At 44.8% G+C, this 22,027-nt stretch overlaps 1 protein-coding gene and 1 pseudogene across 1 annotated transcript; both read left to right on the top strand.

Annotated features, from left to right (window-relative positions):
* Window positions 1-20: 20 nt before the first annotated feature.
* Window positions 21-11,525, top strand: sdha (succinate dehydrogenase complex, subunit A, flavoprotein (Fp)). The gene is made up of 15 exons (XM_004566827.3): window positions 21-158; window positions 2,276-2,359; window positions 2,500-2,661; window positions 2,794-2,937; window positions 3,230-3,394; window positions 3,497-3,645; window positions 3,728-3,852; window positions 5,928-6,096; window positions 6,189-6,384; window positions 6,485-6,656; window positions 6,930-7,048; window positions 9,720-9,831; window positions 9,940-10,070; window positions 10,157-10,270; window positions 10,394-11,525. The coding sequence occupies exons 1-15, from the start codon at window positions 96-98 to the stop codon at window positions 10,478-10,480; spliced, it is 1,992 nt and encodes a 663-aa protein (XP_004566884.2). The 5' UTR covers window positions 21-95; the 3' UTR covers window positions 10,481-11,525.
* A 3,577-nt stretch (window positions 11,526-15,102) lies between these two features.
* Window positions 15,103-16,846, top strand: LOC143421005 (uncharacterized; annotated as a pseudogene).
* Window positions 16,847-22,027: the final 5,181 nt, after the last annotated feature.

The following is a 22,027-nucleotide window of genomic DNA, read 5'->3' as shown; positions in this document are numbered from 1 at the left end:
ATGAGTGACCCCTCTTTTAGCACATTGGATTAGTCCGGTCCGGCAGAATATGTGTTCCTCCGCAGCGCAGCAGGAACGATCCTTCGTCTGACAACATGGCGAGTGTCCGCGCGGCGTCCCGTCTCCTCTCCAAGAGGGTTTTATCTACTGCGAAAGCAGTGAGTAGTGAAAAGATGCTTTTAAAAGTTAAATATTTATATATGTAGTATATTGTAAAAGATAATATTTTATTTTCCCTTTTTTGTTTCTAAAACGAAGCTTTCATAACCGGCGGATTCTGACTTGCGTAATCTGTTATGTAGCTGGTGCTGTTTCAATGTGACACTATGAGCAAAGGTATTTTGCAGGTCCAACAAAATGATTTATATTATATCTATTACACTTCTATTATCTCCACATTACACTTTGTTTCTAATGCCTAACCGAGACGTTTCGTCACCATGAAAGTCGTAAATGCCGCTGCCCTTGTGTAAAACAGTTCTAAGTATGTAGACGCTGTTGTTAGCTACAAAAGTAAAATGGGGCAAACTGCAGATATGAAAGGTTTAGACCGACGAAGATGAAAAATAACCGCCAAGAGCAATCGTCACTATAAAAATGGTCGTACGTTTTAATGCTTTTTGTTTTTGTTTTTGTTTGCTATGGGTTGTTTTGGTAAATGCCTTCACAGCCATTATTAAATATAGTGCTGTAAGGCTGTTAACAGAAAGTTTTGTGCAGGAGTCCCCCCCCCCCCCCCCATTATAAATCACTGCTGATGTCGTGGCACAGGTATAGCAGATGCTTTTGGTTGGTATGCTGCTTGTATTTTAGCAGATCATTTTTCAAAGGCAGGAGCCACCTGACAGTTGATCAGACTGTAACCTCCCTGTCACTTCTCATGTAGATCGTTAAACTTATAGTTTCAGCTTAACATTAATTTGTTCTTTTTTTTTAAATTTCTAATGTGAAATTAATATAAGTTACACTTAAATTAAATGAATCTGTTAGTCATTTCTGCTGCTTTCTGACACTTGTAAGCATCTGATTGTTGATGCCCCACAGGTAGGGAAGACCAAACAGGAAAAAAAAGAAACAGATTATTTATTATTCACCAGGAATTATTCTTTTTTTTTTTCTTAAAAAAAAATAAATCCTGCATATAAGATATCGGGCTATTTTACACCAACAGATGCCATTCGTTCTTTTCTTTTTTTTTAACATGGGGATCCTATTCTGGCAAATTTAAAAATATAACGATAAACAGCTTATTAATGTAAAAAGGAGATTTTTTGGTATACTTTCTACTTGATTCTACTGATAGAAACCCTGTAAATCGCCTGCATTCCCCAGTACATCCAAAAGTGACAGAAATAACAGAAACTAGCCAGGTGTAGTATTATTTACTCTGAATTTGCAGCAAGTCTTATACTATACTTACCCACAGTACAATTTCTCAGGGGATCATGCTCGGTATATGAGCACACTTCAAGATGACCATTGGATAGTCTCAGTGTCCTCCTCTGTTATCGGTTGGCCAAGCAGACAGTCAGTTGATCTAAGAGATGCTAGATGATAATTTACATGATAAATCATCACCTGTGATTTATATGATATTATCATTTTAGTGTTTAAGACCCTCCTTGCTATAATGTATAATGAGCTTCTTCCCAATATGGAGAGTCTGTATTTGCATCAGTGGGATTGGGGAACCTCTTTTTCACTGTGCTGTGAAGAATAAAATGTTGAATAGTCTTAATCACATTGTGTCAAAGGGCAATGAAGATCAACGGTCTGCTAGCTTAGTGTAAGTTGTTTACACTAAAGTGATTTTGGGAAATTCAGTCATTTAGTGTAAATGGTTTATTCATCATGTGTGAATAAGGATATCTCACACAAAATTATTTTAATTACTTCACATTTTGTCAGGAAAGTTTAAGCACGTGGGGCACAGTGTTGTTGTGTCTGTTAAAGTGATGCATTAGTTCCTCCTACTGGCAGGTTTGTATACTTTTAAATTCAAGTCAGTGTTGAACTACAGAAGGTTTAAAATACATTTGCATCTGACAAGATCAGCTGTGTAAATGCTGGTAACATTTTCAGTGATGAATGGCTCAAAATATTAATGATATGAATTATGGGTTGTGGAGGTGCCAAGACTGAACGTTTAAAGCTTTAAAACTTCACTTCATTGAATAATCATTTTGTTGTGTTTATTAGCAGAGTCTGGTTTTTCAGTGTGTTTTATGTTTGGGATTAATTTTAGTTTTATTTAAGTTGCTTTTTCTTCTGCCAGGTCCCTGCTGCTGCAGTTCAAGGTTCCAGGAACTTCCACTTTTCCATTTATGGCAAGAAGAAAAATGCCAAAGTATCAGATGACGTAAGCCACATTAAGTTTGTGTTTTTTTTAAATGCAGAACAGTATGTATATGATATGAAAACCAGGACTCCGCATACGTAGAGTACACTCTCATTGCTTCAAAACTGTTTGCAGTACATTGTCTTTTCAACTGGTTTCAGATCTCCACTCAATACCCAGTTGTGGATCATGAGTTTGATGCTGTGGTGGTTGGAGCTGGTGGAGCGGGACTGAGGGCAGCTTTTGGCCTGTCTGAGGCTGGCTTCAACACTGCCTGTGTCACCAAACTGTTCCCCACCAGGTCTCATACTGTCGCTGCACAGGTAAATCAGTGGTTACAGTAAATGATTTTGTGTGTCAGTTAGGACCAAAGTCTCAATCTCATTGCAAATATTTTACTAATCTTGAGTCATCAAGTAAACACGCATAATGTTTAAACTTACCTTGGTTAATAGGGTGGGATTAATGCGGCTCTGGGGAACATGGAGGAGGATGACTGGAGGTGGCATTTCTATGACACAGTGAAGGGATCTGATTGGCTTGGAGACCAGGACGCTATCCACTACATGACAGAGCAGGCTCCTGCAGCCGTAGTAGAGGTATGATCTCTCTTAGAAACACACTAACATGCATAACAAGTCATTATGTTAACTGGCAAGTACTAGGCCTTAAACAAAAGACATAAATGAGTGTGTAAGCCATGTGATCTTTAGGAATACCTCATTGCATAATAAAAGCCGAGCAGCTTATTGGTGGATTTAAATAATTATTAATTTATTTTATTTTTAATTTACACCAGATGGGGGTCATTCCACCCAGAGCTGTGTAAAAAGACAGTTACAGCAGATTAGGAATTCATGTTGCTCTTGTTTCCTCTTTTTTTTTTCCTAGCTGGAGAACTTTGGCATGCCATTCAGCCGCACTGAGGAGGGCAAGATCTACCAGAGGGCCTTTGGAGGTCAGAGCCTTAAGTATGGAAAGGGAGGTCAGGCGCACCGCTGCTGCTGTGTAGCAGACAGAACAGGCCACTCACTGCTGCATACGCTGTATGGAAGGGTGAGTACACATACTTTCCTACCTTCTTTCTGCAGCGTAATCTTTGTGTTGCCGAGGAGCACCAGTTAAGTGCCTCTGTGCGTCTGCCTGACTTGTCTTCAGTCACTTCGTTATGACACCAGTTACTTTGTGGAGTATTTTGCCCTGGACCTGCTGATGGAGAATGGAGAGTGTAAAGGGGTGATCGCTCTCTGTATGGAGGACGGGTCTATCCACCGCTTCAGAGCCCAGAACACTGTTATTGCTACTGGGTAGGAGATGCCTTTGCTTAAACATTTCTTCAACTGTCATTTTATTTACAAGCTTAGAAATAAGTTCTGTCTTTCTTTCCAGGGGTTATGGAAGAACCTATTTCAGCTGCACATCTGCTCACACAAGCACAGGAGATGGAAATGCGATGGTGACCAGAGCGGGTCTGCCCTGCCAGGATATGGAGTTTGTCCAGTTTCATCCCACTGGTGAGAAAAGAAACTTAATTTATTAAACCAAAAAATGTTGCTGAAGCATTGGGGAGAGTTTTATTTTGAAAGCGAAAGCTCCACAGGAACTATACAAATTCCTCAAAGATATGTTTGGAATACCTACAGTAAAGTTAACTAGTATAGATGCTGTATCAATAACAAGTCAATGTCTAGTAAGTGCAAATGTAATATAGTTAAGAAGAGATTGGAGAGAAAAATGAATGATTTTACATAGTTTGGCCACCAGAGGGCACTCTACAACTTCTGTTGTCAACTTCTGGAGTCAGAAAAACAAAAACCAGCTGATCTGAGTGCAGTCTGGCAGAGCATAAAGGAGTAACCTACGACTTGTGACAATAAAACAAAATTATTTTTTAAAATGCATTGTCATATTATCTTAGTTGAATTGAACTGAATTGAAAGCCTTTATTGTCGTTATACATCGTATAACGAGATTAGAAACAGCTCTATAAAAATGCAGACGTGCTTTAGCACATTAAAAACTATAGAATAATTTAACAATACACTTAATATAAGTATAAATACACAGTACAGTAATGGATAACAGAGACAGACAGGCAGAGAATTGATGATATTTCAGTGCAGATTACTTTTTGTGCAAGTTTGAGTTGAGTATGGTTATAGCTTTGGGGAAAAAGCTATCCCTGAGTGTGTTTGTTCTGGTCCGTATGGATCTGAAGCGCCTGCCAGAGGGCAGTAGGTTGAAAAGATGGTAGCCGGGATGGGTAGTGTCCTTTAAGATGTTTCTGGCCCTGCTGATACAACGGGAGTTGTAGACGGCAGACAAGGAGGGCAGGGGGCAGCCGATGATTTTTTTGTGCTGTGTTTACCACCCTCTGCAGTCTCTTCTTATCTGCCTCCGTGCAGCTGGCGTGCCACACTGTCACCGCATAGTTTAGCAGGCTCTCGATGGTGGATCTGTAGAAGGTCACCAGCAGCGGGGTGTTTAGTTGCTCCTTCCTGAGCATCCTCAGGAAGTGTAGCCGCTGCTGGGCTTTCTTGACTAGCGCCATGGTGTTAGCTGACCAGGAGAGGTCTGCAGAGATGTGGACCCCAAGGAATTTGAAGGACTCCACTCGCTCTACACATTCTCCGTTGATGTGCAGGGGCAGCTCTGTTCCACCTGAAGTCCAGGATGAGTTCCTTGATCTTGGTAATGTTAAGTGCCAGGTTGTTTGATGCACACCATTCTCCCAGTTTCAGGACCTCATCTCTGTAAGCCGCCTCATTTCCCCCTGTGATCAGCCCCACCGCTGTTGTGTCATCAGCAAATTTGACAATGATGTTCTCTGGGTGGGCAGGACTGCAGTCAATATGTGTAGAGGGAGTAGAGTAGTGGGCTTAGTACACAGCCCTGGGGAGAGCTGATGTTGAGAGTGCGAGGGGAAGAGAGGTGAGGACCCAGTTTCACCCGCACTAAAAATTAACTACACATAAAAATGTAAGGGAAACCTGTTCATGTTTCATGTGTCTAAAAGAAAAAACTATTGACCAATATTTCAGACTTTTAACTCACTAAATGTCTACATTTTACCCTGAAGACAACTTTCTTTTTCCTAAAGGTCATGTTTATTTTTGTTTTTCCTGGATATCATGATATCATTAAATATGGATGAAGTAGCACATGTGCCCTGTGGGATAGATGCTCCATCTTTGTAAATGCTTGTTGCATAAGGGCAGCAGACTTCGCCATGTTTCATGCATAACTCTGCTACACTGAGGGAAAACCTATGATTTAAATTGGTTGGTGGATATAGCAGGAAAAACGTACAGTTTTTCACAGATTCTAGAGATAAAACTTTAAAATTGTTAGTGAAATTGCTTAACAGTACTGGGTCTATAAAGCATAATGTCTTTGGTTTTATTGACATTATATTGTGCCATGGCAATAAAACCTTGTGGATTTTACATTTACAGTGTTGACCTTGTGTTTCTTTGATGGGAATGAAAGCTTATAACTACTGTTGTTATTTATTCATAAATATTTGGATGTAACAGGTTTTTTTTTTTTTGTTTTGTTTTTTCTTCTTCTTCATGTTTCATGCTTACAGGAATCTATGGAGCCGGCTGTCTGATCACAGAGGGCTGCCGTGGTGAGGGAGGAATCCTGATTAACAGTGAAGGAGAGCGCTTCATGGAGCGCTACGCACCCAACGCCAAAGACCTGGCTTCCAGAGACGTGGTGTCCCGTTCCATGACCATAGAGATCAGAGAGGGCAGGTATGCTCAACTCACCTGTCTGTGTGATGTCTGTCAAAGCTTTTAAGCCAGTTCCTGTTCCTTACTGACGTTTACGTTTTTAATTTCTTCAGAGGTGTTGGTCCAGAGAAGGACCACGTGTACCTGCAGCTTCACCACCTGCCTCCTCAGCAGCTGGCCGCAAGGCTGCCTGGTATCTCAGAGACAGCCATGATCTTCGCTGGAGTCGACGTCACCAAAGAACCCATCCCTGTCCTGCCCACCGTCCACTACAACATGGGTGGAATACCCACAAACTACAAGGGACAGGTACATAATCTCTGCATGTGTCATCTCCACGCGTCGTGCACTAACACTGTTGTTGTGAGCACAGCGGGCTTGCTTAGGATTTGTAATATTTGGCCCTTAGGTGATTACTTACGTCAATGACGAGGACAAGGTGGTTCCCGGACTGTATGCCTGTGGAGAGGCAGCTTCTGCCAGTGTCCATGGAGCTAACAGGCTGGGTGCCAACTCCCTGCTGGACCTGGTGGTGTTTGGCAGAGCTTGCGCCCTCACCATTGCTGAGCAGCACAAACCTGGTGAGAACCTCTGCTTTTCACAGAATACTTTATTAATCCCAAAAGTAGTGTATTTGGTTAAATTTATTACAATAAAAAGTTTCTTAATCTTAAAAAATAAGCATTAATAATGAAAAAAAAAATCATAAAAACAACTGATTAAAACAGACTTAATACTTTCTGTTAAAATATTAGCAGAAAATATATCTGTTCTACATTCACATTCGGAGAAAAATCACTTTTGCTGTCTCTGTGTTCATGCTGATGTTGGCTTTTTTGTCTTTTCCTGTGCAGGAGAGAAGCTGTCCCCTCTGAAGCCCAGCGCAGGAGAGGAGTCTGTGGCCAACCTGGACAGGCTGAGGTTTGCCAACGGAAGTCAGAGGACCTCTGAGATCAGGCTCAACATGCAGAAGGTGGACATGCTAACATGAACACAGACATATTGATGTATAAATTATATTTGTACTTAACTAATATTTGGCTTTACATGAATTATTTATTTTTATTATTATTATTGTTAGATATTATTTATTATATACAACTCTACACCTTATCTGTAGATCTTTTCTAAATGATAATAATCATCAGGACATAAAAATGTAATGTATAATTACCACCAAATCTCTTACTAATGGCTACAATTTGGAAAGACCTGCCACAAAATAAGGTTTAGAAAACTTTTCTCTCCACAAGAAAGGTTTTTATTTTTCATTCCCTTTTTTTTTCTTTTGTTAACGGGGTATTGTCGTGACCCAGGTGTGGGGAACCCAAGTTTATGACTGCAATAACTCAAGAAGGAAGTCACCCAGTACTTCCAAATTCATACCATAGGTGCATCTACTATAAATCTCAGAGGAGTTTGAATCCCAGTGACCTTGAACTCAAGGTCAGTGGTCAGGTATTATGAAAATCGTGTGAATGTGATAACTTGAGACGTCGTGATACAATACCATACATGCATCCAGTAGGGATGAGGGCAGGTGCCAGTGGGTTTTTTTTTGTGAATTTTAGTTTCCTTTTTTTGGTTTCTAAGGATACTTTTCTTGTTTCAGTTCTGCTTTTATCAGTTTTAATATTAGTCAATATGGGCGGCATCTGTTAGCGGCAGATTTAGGAAGTTCAAACCAAGCTAGTGTCAATAAACTCATGTAGTAGAGCTCTTCTCTCTACCTCTTCCTCAATATTACTTCTTCACTAACAGGTCAATCAAACATAAATGTTCTTACTTTTGCTGTCAATAAAAAAAACAACAAAAACTAATTAATCGCACCATTTTCTGTAATTTATCGCGATTAATCACATTATTTGATCAGTAGCCTGGTTGCAATTACATTTTTTTCAACTTTATATTTAAGCTAACAGACACTTATGCAATATCATGTAGGGCTGTTCGATATGACGATATGAAAACGTCTATCATTTCATATTACGCTATCGTTTGTTTCATGGTGTCTACGGCAATATTATTTTGATGATTTTGATGGTCACAGTAGAATTCCTTAAAGTTCTTTCTTTCTCTTATATTTTAAATAACAACACTACAGACGGACAAGCGACTGTTTTTATGCGTCGTCTTTACCAACAGCGACGGTAAAACCATCGCGTGGCTCTGCCCTCCGCTTGTTTATTTTCCACATAAACCTTTCACAATAAAGCTGAAGATCCTTTTGAGACTTTTCAAGATAAACTGAATCATGTGAAATAGTATGCAGAGTGTTTACGGACGAGAAGCTAAAAAGAGTGTGCTACTACTAGTTTTTTCCCTGCAGCACGCCGTGTAATAAATACAAAATTCCGGCCGCTTTAACGTATGTAACACTCGACTCCAGCTGAAAACACTTCACACAAGTCGAGTTGCCCGAGATTCACAGAATTTACAGAAAATGTAAAATTTTTGTGATGTATAACGTTGTTGGGACGATAAATGTCTTATATTGGGATATGAGATTTTAGTCATATCACACAGGCCTAATATAATAAAATAAATGCAGAATAAACAGAATGTATGCTTAAATTCAAAGAAAATTTGAATAGTTTTCTTCAATCGTTTAGCAAAGGTTCTCTCCTGCGAAATACAACTTTAAAAAAACTTATATACTAATAGGCAAGTATACGCTAATATATAATATATATTAGTGCTGTCAAACAATTAAAATGTTTAATCAGATTCATCACAGGGTTACTGTGGATTAATTTTGATTAATAACAATTAATTATCATTCATTTTTATTCTATATTAATAGCATTTCATTTGCATGAGCAAACAGACTCGAGAAAAAAGGCAAAATATACGCACTTACCATGTCACTCTTGGGGAGGCACTTCAAGTCCTTGAAACGAGACATCAAAGCTATGTAAAGCACGTGTTCTCAACGATATTAATAGGTCTGCAGTTTGTTGCAATCCACTTGGCAATCGTGTCAGTCAATATGTCCGAGGTAGACTTACTGAGTCCCCGATGCTTCATAAGTGGTTTGGCTAACGTGTCACCCAGCTTGCGACAAAGTGCTAGCAGCATGCTTGGCTAATGTATGCTCTGCGTCAATGTGATATTTCAAACTGGAGGTGCTTCGGTGAAAAGAAAATTCCTTCTTGCACAATCTGCATAATATTTTATGTCGGTCGACTGCTCCGTCTTGTTGTTTTTTTTAAATACCCAAATTTCCCATCTTCCATACGGAGTTGATTGGTTCAGCTGCCCGTCACTACCAGATCAACTGCCCATTTGCGCATTTGCGAAGGTAACTACTTGGACAAACTGCCCGGAATGCGTTGACAGAAACAGTTCAGGGATTTTGAGTTATTCTGCACTCCAGATGTGTTAGTTGCATTAAAATAATTTAATCGCGTTGACCGTGATGGCAGATTAATTTGCATTAATGCAAATTTTGACAGCAGTAGTTCTTACATATATCTTTACAATGATAATGAGCATTGGCCAGGATGACTTGATATCTGGATTTGATTACCACCACCACACAGGTTAAACAGGTGTGAAACACCACAACTGGCCCCTGTGTCATCCATGAGATTTCATTGTCGTGGTTCATTTAGAGTAACGTGTTTCTCTGCTTCTGCTTTCAGACCATGCAGACCCATGCTGCGGTATTCCGTACTGGCTCTGTCCTGAAGGAAGGATGCGATAAGATGGATGCTATTTATCAGACCCTGGAGGACATCAAGACCTTTGACAGAGGTACTGCACCACACTGCTGCTCTTCTTGTGCAAAAAGTTGTTGGAGGGTTACTTTGAAATGGGTTTGTTTTTTTTCCTCCCCTCTAAATTTCATCCTCTCTCCTTCAGGCATTGTGTGGAACACCGACTTGGTGGAATCGCTAGAGCTGCAGAATCTGCTGCTGAACGCCGTCCAGACCATCAACTCTGCCGAGCAGAGAAAGGAGAGCAGGGGAGCCCACGCCAGAGAGGACTACAAGGTCTGCGTCAACATGTTTAGCGTAAGGATGGAATTAATGTCTATACAATCTGCTCTCTGCCAACATTTCTTTGAACTGTGCTTCAGGAACGTGTGGATGAGTACGACTACTCTAAGCCCCTGCAGGGTCAGGAGAAGAAGCCGTATGACCAGCACTGGAGGAAGCACACTCTGTCCTTCGTTGATCAAAAGACTGGAAAGGTGATGACCCCCTCAGTGTGTGTGTTTGTCTGTGTCTTACAGAATAATTTAAACAGTTTTTGAAGCTATTGACAGCTTCAGCTGTCAGTATCCTCATACTCCTTTGCTTTTGACCAATCACAGGTCACATTGGAGTACCGCCCTGTGATCGACAGCTCTCTTGATGAGCAGGACTGCGCCCACGTTCCACCTGCCATCCGCTCCTACTAAGATGATTCCCTCCTGCCCTCCCCTTTATTCCCACCCTTTGCCCATCACATCCACCTTACCCAATTACAGAAGGCTCCTTAATCTATTATTAAGGAAGCTAAACTTTCTGTGCTAGAGATAACATTCTGAGACAAATTCAGACTTTTATTGCACATTTGTATGCATTTAGATCTGTTCAGTACAATACTGTCTATACCATTTTGTGTCACTTCCTGTTTCTCTCTTTCTCTTTTTTTTTGGCGTGTTTTGCCTTGATTTCAATCTGTTTGCAGAAACTAAATTTCCACATGGTTCTCATGGCTTCTCGCGCTGTGTGAGCATATATATATGAGGGGAAGAACAAAGTTGACAATAAGCCTGGCTTTTTGTGATGACATCATACTCTCATTTCCCAGTCTGGCATTGCAGTAAGAGCTTCTTGTAAACCTCTTTCTCCTTTTAGCTGAGTTGAAGAGATGATGGAAGTGATTGTAATTTCAACCACACACTTTGCAGGCAAGTTTGAAGTATGTAAATATTGCATAAATGTACAATAAATATGGTGAGTTGTACTGTATGTACTAGTTAAAGTGCAAGTCTCACATCTCGCTCACTGTGGCCTTCATTCTTGTGGAATACTCATTACACTTTGTGCATGTGTTCAACACTTGCCGCTTGTTCTGTAGATAATCAGCTAACAGGCTGTATTTGGCTCTAGCGTTCTACAATTTCGCGCTATAAGTGTTAATTATATTAAATTAATGTCTTCAGCCACATTACAGCCTCTCAGCTATTGGGATAAATGAACTGCTTTTTAAGTTACTTTGTTGATGTTGCTTTTTTTAAGACTGAGGATAAATTTCAGTAAGGTGGTGTAGCTTTCTTCAACTCCTTAAATGACTTAAATATCAAAGGTGAAAGATGCGCTCAGTGTTAAAATGTTGATGCCTCTTGTGCTGAATCAACAGTGACTTAATTTATTTGCTACAAAAAGTTAATCCTCTGCTTTTTGCTGTTTGTACTTTCGTTTTCATATGTTCAATAAAGTCTAGGCTGTGGATAGAAACGAACGCTTTTCTTTTTTTAAGCTTTTCTTTTAGTTTAGGTTTTAGTAAGAGGCCGGGAAAGTTTAAGACAAACACCTTCACAATAACCGTGAGAAGAATGAAACTGAGGAAGGGATTTTGTCACAGGTCTAAATATAAATGTGATTTTTGTCCAGTGGAGGGCAGCAGAAGCAAACATCCACATGTCACCCAGGAACAGCTGGTGCATGTTTGCTCTGCGGCTGCTCACTTGTCCTGCTATCATGATCTTTAGGAACATATTTCTATGTGTTACTGATAAGGGCCGGCACAATAATGACTGGATTTGTTCTGTAACAGCCTCATGGAGCTGCTTTGCCTAACTGTAAATGTAGTGGAAGGCTGTTATCGCTGAACAAACGGGACTGTAACCTGAGCCCTTCTCATATTCCCGGCAGCTGTACAAGCCCAGCTCGATGACGGCTGAAGTAAACAGGGTTGGAGTCAGGTATCACACTCCTGTTGGAACAAAGGAGAGGGTTTGTTAGGGGGAAGATAAAGGTTGGTTAACCTTTATTTGCTGTGGCAAATCGGTTGCATTTTAAAGTATGAATACATTTGATGACAGGTGGATTAAAAAGGAAAAAGCGTGGGAGGAGTCACTGTAACTGCCTTTACAGGAAATCATACTCGCATTCTTTACGTTAAAGCTCATACGCCCACTCACATCTTGAAGTCATTATCAGCGTCTGGATTTTTTCCACCAGTGGGAGAAAAATGTTCTGTACTCATGAACATCCTCTAAAAGGAGTTAAAGTGTCAGTTCAAATAATTTAAAGGTAAATACAAGTAACTGGTAGACTGGGGGAAAATAAATACTACAGTGGAAACAAATGAAAAGCTGTTAAATTGAGTAGGAGCTAAAAGAAGTCAGATTGAATCTCACCGAATCTTAAATATAGCATCCGTGTAACCAGCACATGCAATTTTTCCTCAGTCAGTACAGCTTTAAAAATTCTTATGACAATTCCAGTCTGTGATTCTCCTTTTAAAGCCATTTAAGATATTTCCCAAGCGCTGTTAAACAGCAAGCATAGTTTTAACATAGCCTTTTCTAAATATCCTGGTTTTATTTTGGATATTGTAGAAACAAAACTACAACAAACAGCTGTGTGTTGTCATTTTCAACAGTCCCACACATCCATTCTTTCTTGGCGACTCTCTCAAGGTCCCCACAAATTTGCAGTGTGATTCTAGTCAGGGCTTTGTGCAAGCCAGTCAGTAATACTCCCATTGGTTTTCTGGAGGTACTTCTACAGGAGCGACATATTTTGTGGCTCTTTGTGTTGTTGGAATACAAACCCAGACCCAGATTTGTGCTGAGTGCTTGCATTTATTTCTTTTTTTCTTATTTTCACATGTCCTTCTTTCTTCATGTTTCCCACAGCATAATGCTCCCACCACTGTGTTTCACTGTGGGGACAGTGTTCTTTGGATCGTACACCTCTCCCTAAGAAGGATCTCTGTGGCCAAAGAGCTCTAGTTTCATCTCATCTGACCAAAGGACCTGTTTCCAAAGAGAACCAGACAGTATAGAACAGTATGCTAAGGATGACCTTTCTCCTGGTTGTCAATATCATACTTCAATCTGGCTTCAGTCAAGTGAAGATTTTCTTGATCTTGCAGTCAATTCTTGTGCAAGGTTTTAGTGACCGCCTTCTTTGAGAGGACAATTCATGACTTGGCTAAGTCATTCACTAATGTCTAGGCAGTTGTTCTTGAGACACATTTCACACTAGTTTTCTTTCCAGAGTCTTTGAAATGTTTCACTTCCTACTTATACCAGGCTCATTCTATAACCATGTGTGACTCGCCTTGAATTTCTTAAAAATACTTCTCACTGCAGTTCTTACACTTGGAAATGCTTTGACTACTTTGTATAGCCATCTCCGACTGTGTTAGTGTTAGAGTCAAATTGTTAAATGTTGCCATTATTGTACTTACATTTGTAAGTCTTAGTTCAAACAAAGACATTCCTTTGTTTCTGACCCCCGATGACGAGCCAGAACCATGCAGGAGCGCTGACGGGCTTCAGCCTGGGTTGAAGCCCGCCAGCGCTCCCCAGGACGATGATGACGTGCTGGACATCGGCCTGGACATCCATGGTTTGTCGGAGGATGAGCAGGAGAGCTCATTGTCGGCCCAATGTACTGCCGCTGCTGCGCCGGTCGGCCATGATGACACCTCTCTTTTCTCCCTATTTCGCCGTGCTGCTGAGAAGCTGCAGGTGGACTGGCCCTCTCCTCCGCCAGCTCAGAAGCCGTCGCGGTTCGCGGGGTTTTTCCTCCCACCGGAGCCCGCAACGGCCAAAAACTGCCTTCCCATGTTCCCAGACTTTCTCTGCGAGCTAACAGCATCATGGGACAAACCTCTGTCTACCCGCGTCACTGTGCCCGGCTATGGACAGTACATGGAATTGGACGGCGCTGAGGGGGCTGGCTTAACTAACCCACCCCCTATAGAGCTGTCTCTGGCTGCTCATCTGGCCCCGTCCCATAACCATGGTGTCGGCGGCCCCGCAACTCTGCCGTCCAAGCACTGCAGATTCTCTGCTTCGCAGCTGGAGAAGATTTATCGAGCTCAGGCCGGCACTGCTCGCGCCATGAGCTCTGTCACCATGCTCCAGACGTACCAGGCAATGTGCCTGGCGGAGCTCGGATTGCTGGTTCCTGATGACAGCCCGCTGGCACCTCTTCTTAACGAGGTCAGAGTCGCCACAGATTACATCCTCCGTGCGTCTCGCTGTGCAGCGCTCTCCCTGGGCAGAGGGATGGCTTCGACAGTAGTGGCGCAGAGGCACCTGTGGCTGACCCTCTCTGACGTCCTGGATAGGGTCAGGGCTGTATATCTGGACGCACCAGTGTCTGCGGCTGGGTTATTCGGACATTCACTTGAAGCCATTCAGGCTAGATTCGATCTGAGGAAGAAGCAGACGGAAGCTCTGTGCGACATCATCCCCAGACGTCAGCCGAAACCCAAGCCCGCAGCTAGCTCTCACAGGCCCGCCGCTCCTCTGCCGACTGGCAAGAGACCGGCGCCCACTGCTGAAATGGGTGTGCTGCCAGCGAGAGCACATCCTCCGGCCCGAGCTCCACGCCAGTCGGCCTGGAGCAAAGGCCCACCCTCGGGCCCCCGGCGGGACCCGACGCCCAGGAGGAAGAAGCCTCAGCCCTCCTAGCTGTGGTTTCGAGTGGAGAGGGGGTCCAGCAGCAGGGAGACGCTGTTTTTACCCCTCTGTTGCCGCACAAGAGGTGCCGCTTAAGTTCTGTTCAGGTTGTCAGCCCCAGAAGGCGCTGCACTTTCCTAACACTGTCTCCCAAGCACAAAACCCCTGCACACAAAATGCCTCAGGTAACTCCCTGTTCAGGTGTGTTAAATGTTCAGGTGACCACATCGAGTGTTCCCGCTATTTTTCATTGTTGTGCCTTAGAAAAGGTGCCTCCAACAAAATGTATAAATGTACATGTTTCCATGTTAAAATCAATAAAGAGTGTTGTTTATTCTCAAACAATCACAAATGCTCAGCCTGCAGGCAGAATATGCCAGGTCAGGCAGGTGATGCAGTCCCCTGCAGACACACTGGGGGGTGACGACACACTGGGGGGCGACAACGCCCCGCCGACGGTCAGCCGGCTGGCTGCTGACTTCCCTCAGTGCTGCGCTTGCGCCCCCTCTCCATGGGTGCTGCGAACTGTTGCCATGGGTTACCAGTTGCAGTTCCGGGTCAAGCCGCCTCGTTTCCAAAGAGTCGTAAACACGACTGTCAACACCGAGGCGGCCATGATACTCAGAGAGGAAATAAAGGCGCTATTGCAGAAAAGAGCAATACGAGTGGTCCCCGCTTCGGAGACAGACAAAGGTTGGTACAGCCGTTATTTTGTTGTTCCGAAAAAAGGGGGAGGGCTTCGTCCCATCCTCGACCTGCGAGTCTTGAACACGTATCTACGAACGTACAGGTTCAAGATGCTAACACTCAGACAGCTCTTGAATGCGGTCGGCTCGGGAGATTGGTTTGCAACAATCGATCTAACAGATGCTTATTTTCATGTGGCTATACACCCGAAACACAAGCAGTTTCTGAGGTTTGCATTCGAGGGCGTAGCCTACGGATACCTAGTGCTGCCGTTCGGGCTGTCGCTTGCTCCTCGCACCTTTACGAAATGTGCCGAGGCAGCACTAGCGCCCCTCAGAGAGAGAGGAATCCGCATCTTAGCCTACCTAGACGACTGGGCTCTCGTAGCTTGCTCCAGAGAGCAGGTAGAGACACAGCTGTTGCTGGTTCTGTCACACATTCAGACACTGGGGTTCTCTGTGAACTTTCAAAAGAGCTCGCTAATCCCGAGTCAGCAGATTACTTTTCTCGGTTTGGAAATATGCTCGCTTTCCAGCCGCGCGCGTTTGTCGGAGCACAGAGTGGCCGCGTTTCATCGCTGCCTCGCTCAGTTTCATTTGGGACGCAGACTGCGTTTCCAGATGATATTAAGCTTGTTGGGCATGATGGCATCTTTGATCGCCGTAGTGCCACTTGGACTGTTAAAAATGAGAGCGTTTCAGCGCTGGACTGACTCTCACCGTTTGTGTGCATCGCGTCACCTCTGGAGGAGGCTGCCGGTAACCGCGTCTTGCATGCTAGCTCTCAGTCCTTGGAGGGAGCCCGGGCTGCTCCTGTCTCGCTCTCTGCTGTTATGGTGCAGTGTTCATTTTCTCTCTCTAAGAGCCACCCATGTCCCGGGCCACCTGAACCTGGGGCCCGACCTTCTCTCAACGGGGGGGTCCTCTGGTGAGAGAATGGAGGTTACACCCTTTAATAGTGGCTCAGATTTGGGACCTATTAGGCAAGGCGCAAATAGATCTTTTTGCTTCCAGGGTAAATACTCACTGCCCCCTGTTCTTCTCCATAATCGACCACGATGCACCCTTGGGCTTGGACGCGCTAGCGCACCAATGGCCAGACGTGCTCCTGTATGCATTTCCCCCAGTGGAAATGATATCTCCAGTTCTAGAGAGAGTGCGTTGGCATTCCCTCTCTCTGATTCTAGTGGCCCCTTGGTGGCCCACAAGGTCGTGGTATGCAGAGATAATCAGCCTGCTAGCAGCGAGTCCTTGGCAGCTTCCTCTCTGCAGGGATCTCCTCTCTCAGGCGGGAGGAAAAGTGTTTGATCCGCACCCAGATCTGTGGCGCCTTCATGCTTACCTGCTGAGAGGTTAAACTTGATTGCTAAGGGTTTGCCACCTAGTGTGATAGCGACAATTCAGAGCGCTAGGGCCTCATCTACTAGAGGCTTGTATGCTTACAAATGGCGAGCCTTCGAGCAATGGTGCCAGGACCGCCACATTCTCCCATTTCAGTGCTCTATTGTGGATGTTTTGACATTCCTGCAGGAGCTGCTGGATAAGGGCCTTTCATTTTCGACAATTAAGGTTTATTTGGCAGCTATATCTGCTTGTCATATTGGCTTTGACGGGGTGACACCAGGTGCACATCCCCTCGCCATACGTTTTCTGAAAGGAGTTCGCCAGCTGAGGCCCGTGCTTAAGTCCAGTGTCCCTGCTTGGGACTTGTCTTTGGTGCTGGAGGCCCTTTGTAGCCCCCCGTTTGAACCCATTGAGTCTGTGGATATGAAATTTCTTTCATAAAAGACTGCATTACTTCTCGCTTTGGCTTCGGCAAAGCGAGTGGGTGACCTTCATGCGCTCTCTGTGCATCCCTCCTGCACACAGTTCTCTTCTGATGGCCACAAGGTCGTATTGCGTCCAAATGCTGCCTATTTTCCCAAGATCATGCCTGCATCTTCTAGCTCAATGGAGTTTGAGTTGCTGAGCTTTTGCTCCCCTCCTTTTGCATCTGAGGAGCAGAGGAGGATGCATTCTCTTTGTCCAGTGCGTGTGCTACGCACCTACATTGAGCGCACTCAGAATGTGCGTTTATGTGACCAGCTGTTTGTCTGCTTCGCTAATCCAAATAGAGGTAGAGCTCTGTCGAAACAGAGGCTGTCCCACTGGATTATAGAAGCTATCTCACTGGCATACGGCTTGGTCTTGCTTTACCCCACGGGGTGAGAGCTCATTCCACCAGGGGGATGGCAACCTCATGGGCTCTTTTTAAAGGGGTGCCTGTAGCTGATATTTGTGCGGCAGCTAGTTGGGCATCACCGCACACTTTTGTGCGGTTTTATCGGTTGGACGTTACAGCCCCTTCGATGGCTCATGCTGTCCTTTCTGCTGGGTCTACCATTCACTAAGGATGTGGTGGTCTGATTCCAGTTCGGTGGCTGCTCTGTGGGGCGTGTATATATGTCCCATACTTATGTGTTGTACCGAGTAAATCGACTGAAAGGGAACGAATAGTTATGTCTATAACTTCTGTTCCCTGAAGGAGAGGAACGAGGTACAACACAAGGTGGCCCCACTGAGCAGTTTGGCTTGGTGAAGAGCGGCTATCGAACTGAGGGATGACTGTGATGACAGCGGCTATATGTGCAGGCGGGGCCATGCGCGTGTCATCACACGTCATCTGCCTTAAAGGCGTGATTAAAGGTTTCTTCAGCCAGGACACGCGAGGGCGTGATATCCCATACTTATGTGTTGTACCTCGTTCCTCTCCTTCAGGGAACAGAGGTTATAGACATAACTATTCGTTTTACAATGGGTGTTTGTGGAAACTGGTGAACAACAACTGGTGCAACAGTGCGAACGTGGTTCCTCTCACACGCTCCTGCACACCAAATCTGGAACTACTGTCCATCATGTGTCGTCCTTTATATCTACCTCGGGAATTTACATCGGTCATTGTAAGTGCCGTTTATATTCCACCACAAGCGGACACGGTCACCGCCTTATGCGAGCTGCATGAGGCACTCACACAGCACCAGACACAACACCGGGACGCTGCGCTTATTGTGACGGGGGACTTTAATAGTGCCAACCTCAAACGCGCAGCGCCGAACTTTTATCAACACATCACCTGCCCCACCAGAGGTGAAAGGACACTAGACCACTGCTACACTACGGTCAAGGACGGCTACAAGGCACAATCCCGCCCTCCGTTTGGCAAATCCAATCACCCCGCCATCTTCCTCATGCCAAAATACAAACAAAGGCTGAAACAGGAAGTTCTGGTTCAGAGGAAGATCAATCGGTGGCCGCGTTAAAGGACGCACTCGATGACGCAGACTGGGGCATGTTCAGAAACAGCTCCGATGATGATGTCAACGTGTTTACGGAAGCAGTTGTGGGATTCATCGGGAAACTAGTGGATGATACCGTGGAGACAAAGACTATCACAACGTTTCCCAACCAGAAGCCGTGGGTGGATAAAACCATCCGCGACGCTCTGAGATCCCGCACCGCTGCCTACAACACGGGACTCACGACGGGGGACATGGACCCGTACAAAGCCGCGTCATATAACGTGCGGAGGGCGGTGAAAGAGGCGAAGCAGCGCTACGGGAGGAAACTAGAGTCACAACTCCAACAGAGTGACTCTAGGAGCCTGTGGCGGGGACTAAGGACAATAACGGACTATAAAGCACCAACAACCGGTATGACGAACGCGGCCGTGACTCTGGCAGACGAGCTGAACACTTTCTATGCTCGCTTCGAGGCTGCAGCTAAGGACTCCAACAATGCTAGTGCTAGCGGCGCTAACGGCTGCAGACAGGAAGATACTGCCAGCACCGGAAACGTTCTCGTCATCTCCGAGCATGAAGTAAGGAGAGCCTTCAAGAGAGTGAACACCAGGAAAGCAGCAGGACCAGACGGCATCCCAGGTCGTATCCTCAGAGACTGCGCATACCAGCTAGCTCCTGTGTTCACTGAGATATTCAACATCTCTTTATCTCAGTCGGTGATCCCCACATGCTTCAAAGAGTCCATCATTGTTCCTGTCCCGAAGAAACCCCACCCTGCTTCTCTCAATGACTATCGCCCTGTAGCCCTCACCTCAGTAGTGATGAAGTGCTTTGAACGCCTGGTCAGAGACTTCATCATTTCTTCACTACCAGACACACCGGACCCACTACAGTTCGCTTACCGTCCAAATCGTTCCACAGACGATGCCATCTCTCATCTCCTCCACACATCACTCACTCACTTGGACACTAGAAGGGGGAATTATGTTAAAATGCTCTTCATAGACTACAGCTCTGCATTTAACACCATAATTCCCTCTACACTCACCACCAAGCTGGAGCATCTGGGACTCAGCTCATCTATGTGTCAGTGGATCTCCAACTTCCTAACTGGCAGACCACAGGCAGTAAGGATGGGCGGACATGTCTCAGCCTCCACCACTCTCAGCACTGGAGCCCCCCAGGGGTGTGTTCTGAGCCCCCTGCTGTACTCTCTGTACACATATGACTGTGTGGCCACTACCAGCTCCACCACCATCATCAAGTTTGCTGACGACACCGTCGTGGTGGGCCTGATCTCTGATAACAACGAGACGGCCTACCTGAAGGAGATTAGGAATCTGGAGAACTGGTGCCAGAGGAACAACCTCCTTCTAAACGTCAGTAAGACAAAGGAGCTGATAGTGGACTTCAGCACTAAGCAGGAGAGGAACTACCAGACCCCCGTCATCAACGAGTGCCCAGTGGAGAGAGTGGACAGCTTCAAATACCTCGGAGTTCACATCACGCAGGACCTGTCATGGTCCTGTCACATCAACACCGTGGTGAAAAAGGCCCGTCAGCGTCTCTATCACCTCAGACGCTTGAGAGACTTCCAACTGCCCTCCAAGGTGCTCAGGAACTTTTACTCGTGCACCATAGAGAGCATCCTGACGGGAAACATCTTAACCTGGTTCGGGAACAGCACCATGCAGGACAGACGAGCTCTACAGAGGGTTGTGCGGTCAGCTGAGCGCACCATCCGCTCCGAGCTCCCTGACCTGCACTCAATCTACAGCAGGCGGTGCTGGACCAAGGCCAGGAAGATCGTGAAGGACCTCAGCCACCCCAACAACAGACTGTTCTCTCTGTTGAGGTCAGGAAAGCGATTCCGCTCCCTGAAGACCAACACAGAGAGACTGAGGAGGAGCTTCTTCCCGCAGGCGATACGGTCTCTCAATCACACCACCACACAGTACTGACCCACACATATAGTTCTTACACACACACTGGACACTCTGGACATTGTTTTCACTTCATCACTTAAATCACTTTAAGCATATTTGCACTGCACAAGACATAATGTGGATTGCACAACACTGGTTACTATATTCTTCATTTCCAGTTAATACTTGTACAGCTGCTGTTATTGTGAGTACAGGGAGTGCAGAATTATTAGGCAAATGAGTATTTTGTCCACATCATCCTCTTCATGCATGTTGTCTTACTCCAAGCTGTATAGGCTCGAAAGCCTACTACCAATTAAGCATATTAGGTGACGTGCATCTCTGTAATGAGAAGGGGTGTGGTCTAATGACATCAACACCCTATATCAGGTGTGCATAATTATTAGGCAACATCCTTTCCTTTGGCAAAATGGGTCAAAAGAAGGACTTGTCAGGCACAGAAAAGTCAAAAATAGTGAGATATCTTGCAGGGGGATGCAGCAGTCTCAAAATTGCAAAGCTTCTGAAGCGTGATCATCGAACAATCAAGCGTTTCATTCAAAATAGTCAACAGGGTCGCAAGAAGCGTGTGGAAAAACCAAGGCGCAAAATAACTGCCCATGAACTGAGAAAAGTCAAGCGTGCAGCTGCCAAGATGCCACTTGCCATCAGTTTGGCCATATTTCAGAGCTGCAACATCACTGGAGTGCCCAAAAGCACAAGGTGTGCAATACTCAGACACATGGCCAAGGTAAGAAAGGCTGAAAGACGACCACCACTGAACAAGACACACAAGCTGAAACGTCAAGACTGGGCCAAGAAATATCTCAAGACTGGTTTTTCTAAGGTTTTATGGACTGATGAAATGAGAGTGAGTCTTAATGGGCCAGATGGATGGGCCCGTGGCTGGATTGGTAATGGGTAGAGAGCTCCAGTCCGACTCAGACGCCAGCAAGGTGGAGGTGGAGTACTGGTTTGGGCTGGTATCATCAAAGATGAGCTTGTGGGGCCTTTTCGGGTTGAGGATGGATTCAAGCTCAACTCCCAGTCCTACTGCCAGTTTCTGGAAGACACCTTCTTCAAGCAGTGGTACAGGAAGAAGTCTGCATCCTTCAAGAAAAACATGATTTTCATGCAGGACAATGCTCCATCACACGCGTCCAAGTACTCCACAGCGTGGCTGGCAAGAAAGGGTATAAAAGAAGAAAAACTAATGACATGGCCACCTTGTTCACCTGATCTGAACCCCATTGAGAACCTGTGGTCCATCATCACATGTGAGATTTACAAGGAGGGAAAACAGTACACCTCTCTGAACAGTGTCTGGGAGGCTGTGGTTGCTGCTGCACGCAATGTTGATGGTGAACAGATCAAAACACTGACAGAATCCATGGATGGCAGGCTTTTGAGTGTCCTTGCAAAGAAAGG

Source organism: Maylandia zebra, linkage group LG11, assembly GCF_041146795.1.
Source record: "Maylandia zebra isolate NMK-2024a linkage group LG11, Mzebra_GT3a, whole genome shotgun sequence".
NCBI lineage: Eukaryota > Metazoa > Chordata > Actinopteri > Cichliformes > Cichlidae > Maylandia > Maylandia zebra.
Note: the sequence above shows the minus strand (reverse complement) of the source record. Positions and strands in the feature narration are given on the sequence as shown.